The following is a 6,637-nucleotide window of genomic DNA, read 5'->3' as shown; positions in this document are numbered from 1 at the left end:
AAAGTTGCTCTGCAGGTTCAAAACTGCGTCGTCGGGCACCAAAGTTGCTCTGCAAGGCACTTAAGTTGCTTCGTCACACATTTAATTGCTTCCATGGACACCAAAATTATTGTCGGGCACCAAAGTTGTGCCTTCGTGTACCAAAAAATATGCATGTTCGTTGCACACCAAAGTTACTTTGTCGCACATCAAAGTTGGTTTGCGGCACAATAAAGTTGCTCAGCCGCGCATCAAAGTTGCTTGTTAAAAAAAATTCGCCGAAACATATGAAAATGTGGTCTAGTTTCGAAGCTCTCGTCATGGGGATTTTAGTAGTGAAAACGAATTGTAATTTGGTCGCACGGTTTAAAAGTTATACTTTTTTTAAAAATGACACATGATACCAGCTAGTCTACCATTTCATTGACAACTGGACTAGACTGCCTGGTGCGTGTGCCCGGAACGTCCATCCGGCACACGCCCGCCCGTGAGATTTCATGCATATCTGGACGTCTTGCTTGACATATAAAACCTTAGTAAGTGGCATCGTGTTTGTTGCCTACATTTGTTTTGCGTCTTCAGTTTGCACTAATGTACTCGGAGTACTAGTGCATGGAGTGCAAGACGTCCAATTCAGTTCCCCGATTACATTTTCAGTTATCTTGGGAAGAAGAGTACTATGAAAGCTGGATGTGTACTGCACAAGCGACAACAAGCCTCTACAGGATTCCAGAGAGTGAGAACAAGAATCCAATTCGCTGCCAATACACGTCCCTGGCAGGATGCCCCTGCCGCAGGCCTTCACTTTTTGACTGTATTATTCCACGTCCAGCCCCCTACCAGCTCCCCCATCTGCTGCTGCTGCTTCTGCTCAACGACTTAAACTGCAGCAGTGGAAAGGTGGTTACAAATGCACACCAGATTGATTCCAAGATGACTTCAAGTGAGACAGGACACTGATGAACTGCTACATGGACACATGGACACCACCCCTTTCAGCTTTGCTGGTGCTCTCATCTACATGTGGTATGCTGCTGTTTACCATTGTTACATTCTACAGCACAACAGCAAGTGCTTGTTGGGGAGACATTCAGGGACCCTTTCTAAGCCAAAATGGACAGGATATCAAATGGCGATACAAGTATGCGACTAGTCTTCTACAGAAGGGTAGTACTTCTACTATTGCTTATACTGAGGCGTCATAAAATAAGGCGCTGGGAAGCTGGTGGAAGAAACAGTGGTGGCCTTCTATCTTTCATTTTTCTCTCCTAGCCAACCACATGTCCGCATGCCACCACTACATGTTGAACACTATTCATTATACCATAGGCTGGTGAGTGACTGCAGCACCTGCGATCAAAACAAGAGGAACAGGCGAACCTCTCACTCCCACCTCCTTGCTTGCTGGTAACTACTTCTCTCCCCCTCCATTGAAATTCTACCTATGCTGTTGTGACATGCCCTCTACTGGGAAGTGGTTTCGCATTTAGGGTCTGGAGCAGTGCTTGGTGTCTGCTTATTCAGTTTTCCTATACCGGCAGTACATTTTTGGTAGAGTGTTTTGTTTGGAGATAGTGAGTTGCTTGTTGTTTTCCTCAATCCATGAGTGCTCACTGTCTTTTTCAACAGTACATTCAGCATTTGTTTATCTCTCTCGAGAAATTATAGTACAAGAACATTATTAGCCTTTGAAGTGATTTCTGTGCTGCATCCTAGTGTTTTTGACTCCCCACACCCCTCTCGATCTACACGTCCAAGAAAGGGGGGAACTTTCAAGGTCTGTGGCCCCTTGCCGTCCTTGCATCATGGATTCATGGGATTTTCGCTTCTCAATTTGGATTGCCGTTCTTAAGGGTTGTGCACTAGTGAGAACTATGTCTGAAGGGTTGACAGAATGTGTAAATCCTGCATTTCTCGTAGCATCATTCTTTGTGTTCTGGTATCAAATTTGGATGGTGAGAGCGACTGTACTCAGTACTCACTTGTAGGGTGATGAGGAACTCCTCACCTTTGCCACTGCTAAGTTCTTTTTTTAATGCCCTCGACCATAGACCCTATATTTCTTCCATGGTTCTCCTACGATCTATCTAACGTTGCACTTCCTTGCATGTTGCTCTTATAAATCTTACCTGTTGCTTGGATTTGATTCTTCAATCATAGACCCGTACTTTCCCTGTCTAGAAATATAAGGTGTGCTTGACATTTTCCAGTCTGCAGTGCGTGATGTTAGTATACTTTTCACTTGCAATATGCCTAAAATAGAGGAAATATAAGGTGTGCTTGACATTTTCCAGTCTTCAATGTAATATTTTTTTGCATACAATGGTGGTTAAATTTTTAGAACGTTTACTGCACGCATAATAATGTGCCTTATATTTATTGATGGAGGTAGTAACGGTTTTTCTCTTGTACTAAAAGGTACTCCCCTGTTCCAAATTAATTGAAGTTCTACGTAAATATATTCTATGGTGAATCTAATCAAACTAATTTAGTGCTGTAAATGTTGATACCTGATACATGTTTTCATAGACTTGGTCAACGTAAAAAAGTTTCACTTAGGAGAAAACTAGAACTTAATTTGTAACAGAGTGAGTACTATCATAAGTCTCCAAGAGGTGTTAAGATATAGTACTGGTCCATAAACTGAACTTGAGGCAAACAAACAAAAAATGTCCATAAACTGAAAACTAGTATGGGAATCTCAGAAATTATGGAGAGGTGGGACATAGTTTTTGTTTTGGTAGGGTTTAAACATAGATGGATCTGGTTCATTGATTAGTCATTAACCTTATTCTGGGCTGGCCCATGCAGTACGTGGATGACAGTAGCATCTGATCCTTGGGCTGGTCTTGATATGGCAGTACCAACTGTAAATCTATAGTTGATCTGAATTCAGGACTCTTCTTTATTCTGATCTCTGGATGAGATCCAGCTGGTACACGGTTGTTAGCAGTACCGACAATTCTATTCCCGTACTGTGGCTTCCATCTTTGCCCTTGCGTTAGGCTATTGCATGGGGCTTGCTTAACTTTTCACTTTGGACAATCTTTATGTAAGGCTGCAAGAGTTAGTTGTTCCTTGTTGAGCCTCGCAAGAAATTGACTGCCAGCTCTCGATCTATTCCACATTTCCACCCTTTAAGTAAAGCCCCTTCACTTGCCAAAGCTGGCAATTCAGAAGGCTAGCCATTCCTTAGAATGGTTGCAGCATTACTCTGAGATCAGGTATCAAGCACAAGGTTGATAGCTTTGTTCCTTCCATTCCATAAATGTATTCCTGGGAGGAACTGCCTAGGCGTCTAGCTATCCTCACTTGGCAACACGATGGAAATCATATGACTAATCATTGTTTCCTGGCAGATGTATTCCCCTCCCTGCACTGCTCCTGGAAACAACGGTGAGCAGAGCTTCGTGGCCGGAGCTAACCCGCTTGCTTTGCTAGACCATGCCATGGATTTCGATGAGCACACCCTTTATCCTATGCACAATGTAGGGATGCAAGATGGGGTTCAGTTCTATAATCCTACCACTGGTATTTTTCTCCCCAGTTCTCCTTTATTGACGAATAATAACTGTCTGTTCATCTCTCAAGTTTCTTTCTTACTACTGACATTTACATGTTTCCAACTCTCCCCAGGTGCCGAGCTAAGTAGAAATATGAGCATGGAGAAAGGTTTGAAGGGCGGTAAAAGGAAGGGCTCGGGTGAGGGCAGTTCGTCAATGCATTCACAGGTGATGAAGTTACAGATTTTCTCTCCCTGGGTTTATTTTCAGCATTCTGGACTATGTCTCATCGTTTATGTATCATCGCAGGAGGAAACTGGTGCGACCTCTCAGAGAGAAGTCAACATGGATCGTGCTAGCGAGAAAGCAGGTGATGCTGACAGCAACAGAGAGGACTACGTGCATATCAGGGCGAAACGCGGCCAGGCGACCAATAACCACAGCCTTGCAGAAAGGGTGATGAATCTCTCTAGCAACATAATCATTAAACATTGCTGCACTTAGTGATTTCCTTGTTGATAGCAGCTACTGTCCATCTGAAATGCAGTTTCGGAGGGAAAAGATCAATGAGAGGATGAAGCATCTCCAGGACCTCGTCCCAGGCTGCAACAAGGTACTATCAACATCAGCAACTGGGATATTGCTATCACTGAAATGTTGCTATTGACTATTCTAACCAAAATGTTTTTTTTTATGGCAAAGCAGATAACAGGCAAGGCCATGATGCTTGACGAGATCATAAACTATGTGCAGTCTCTGCAGCGGCAGGTCGAGGTTAGTGTTAACTGAAGCAGATTTCTCAAAAGACCACTCTAGCCCCACAATGACTGAAGGTGCCTGTTTCCCATTGGGTTTTGCAGTTCCTCTCGATGAAGCTCTCGGCAGTCAGCCCCGAGCTGAACTGTGATCTCGACCTCCAGGATGTAAGACGGACTCTGAAGAACAAATAGCTCTCGCATATATGTTTACTGTCAGCATTGCCGGCAGACTGACCTTTGTGTTCATCTCTGACATGCAGATCCTATGCCCGCAAGACGCTCGCTCCGCGTTTCCGGGATACGGCCCGCGACTGAGCAATGTTCATCCTAGTATGTACAGGGCAGCACCGCCAGGCCTCTCACGGCCGGAACTATATGGGAATGGGATGATCCCAAACCCAGCAAACGTTCATATGGCGAGAACGGCTCAGCTGTCTGCGTTCCCCCAGGTTTGCAGCACATACCCTTGAACAAACACATTACACCAATCAGCTGAGAGCTTAATGGTTTTCTCCTGACAGAGAGGTGTCCTCTGGGAGGAGGAACTTCGCAACATTGGCCCGGTTGCCTTCCCGTCAGACGCCTGCACCAGTAGCTTAGAGAATTCCGGTAAATCTCATGCTTCTCTTTGTTCCATTTGTTCTCTGGTGGTGTTCGAGTCGTCGGAACTTATACATTTTTCATGTTGCAGACTCAATGAAACTGGAGTAGCTAGCCAGCAGCTGACGGTTTACAACGTGCCCTGTTGCGTAGATCTCCTCTGGCTTAGCGAGTTTAACAGCTGTCGTTGAGGAATGAACTCTGAAGAATGTGTGTGCGTGCGTGTGACTTTTGTACAGTTTGACTAAGCAAACGGATGAAGAGTTTGTGGTTCTGTGTAATGTGCACTATTTCTGCCTGGAATTAGTGGTATAATAACTGCGTTTGACGAGTTGATCTACACACGTTTGTGCTTATCAGTACTGGTTGACGTTGTCAGTTTACTCCATCTTGTCATGTTTGTGGTTCACTCTGAACACGATCATGATACAAGCGTGTGATTTTAAGCAAGTAATGCCATAAAGAATAGTGTTGTTATACACTCAGTAGGATCTGTGTCAATTGCTTGGCACGAGGAACCTCCAGATTTCTTATTATCTGTTTTGTCATTCAGCAGGATCTATGTCAATTGCTTGGCACAAGTAACCTCCTGATTTCGTATTATCTGTTCTCGATGTATCCATATTGCCGATTTAATGTTGGCTTTCCCTTAAAAAAGAATAATGATTTGCCTGTACTGCTTTTCTGGTTTCTAGGTCGTTGTAACTTCTCCCTGCTCGTACTGGCCTTGACCAGTTTTCTGTAAACTTCGGCCATTTTGTGGCTTTCTATCCTATATAATATAACACATGCAGCACTCCTGCATGGTTAAAAAAAAGAATAATGTTGTTATATGTGCTATTTGTCACTGATAATTTCAATTTTATGATTCTTTTACCGTTCCAAATGGCGTGAAGGATTTGAAAAACACACTCGCTTAAACAGGTCTCGTTGGATGAAAACATAACTGAAGATATCCCGCAATTGTCGGCGGAGGAGAATCGAGTGTTAATTGAAAACTTCTCGATGGAGGAGGTAGGTTCACGATGCTATTTTTCAGATGGAACATAATAAATCACCTGAACCAGATGGCTTCCCTGTGGAGTTTTATCAACATTTTGGGGGTTATTAAATTTGATCTGATGGCTTTATTTGAGAGCTTTCAGAAAGGGGATTTACCTCTGTATAAGTTGAATTTTGGGGTGATTACTTTATGCCGAAAAAGGAAAATGCAACTCAGATTCAACAATATAGGCCAATATGCTTGCTCAATGTGAGTTTTAAAATATTTACTAAAGTTGCGACAAACTGTATTTCTGAGGTATCTCAAAAAGTGATTAGACCTACACAGACGGCGTTTATTCCTGGAAGACACATTCTAGAAGGAGTGATAGTTCTCCATGAGATAATACATGAAATGCATAGAAGGAAATTAGATGGGGTGATCTTTAAATTGACTTCGAAAAGACGTATGATAAAGTTAAATGGCCCTTTCTGCAACAAGTTCTTTGTATGAAGGGATTTGATCATATTTGGTGCGATAGAATAAAGCAATTTGTGCAAGGTGGGAGTGTTGGTATAAGAGGGAATGATGTTATTGGGCATAATTTTCAAACTAGGAAATGATTACGCCAGGGAGATCCTTTATCCCCAATTATTTTTAATATTGTCACTGATATGTTAACGATTCTTATTGCTAGGGTTAAGGATGTAGGTGAAGTGGAGAGTTTGTTGCCTCATATTATTGACGGGGGAATCTCCATTTTATAGTATGCGGATGATACAATTTTGTTTTTGGAAAATGATATTGCTAAGGTT

The 6,637-nt window shown here is 42.8% G+C and overlaps 1 protein-coding gene across 1 annotated transcript; it reads left to right on the top strand.

Moving 5' to 3' along the window:
• Positions 1-2,994: 2,994 nt before the first annotated feature.
• LOC124697023 (transcription factor bHLH137-like) lies at positions 2,995-5,180 on the top strand. Its single transcript, XM_047229668.1, has 8 exons — positions 2,995-3,710; positions 3,792-3,938; positions 4,030-4,095; positions 4,185-4,256; positions 4,343-4,405; positions 4,501-4,689; positions 4,762-4,849; positions 4,932-5,180. The coding sequence occupies exons 1-8, from the start codon at positions 3,339-3,341 to the stop codon at positions 4,949-4,951; spliced, it is 1,017 nt and encodes a 338-aa protein (XP_047085624.1). The 5' UTR covers positions 2,995-3,338; the 3' UTR covers positions 4,952-5,180.
• The last annotated feature ends 1,457 nt before the right edge of the window (positions 5,181-6,637 follow it).

This window comes from Lolium rigidum, chromosome 3 (assembly GCF_022539505.1).
Source record: "Lolium rigidum isolate FL_2022 chromosome 3, APGP_CSIRO_Lrig_0.1, whole genome shotgun sequence".
NCBI classification, from domain to species: Eukaryota; Viridiplantae; Streptophyta; class Magnoliopsida; order Poales; family Poaceae; genus Lolium; species Lolium rigidum.
This window is presented reverse-complemented; position numbering and strand designations above follow the sequence as displayed.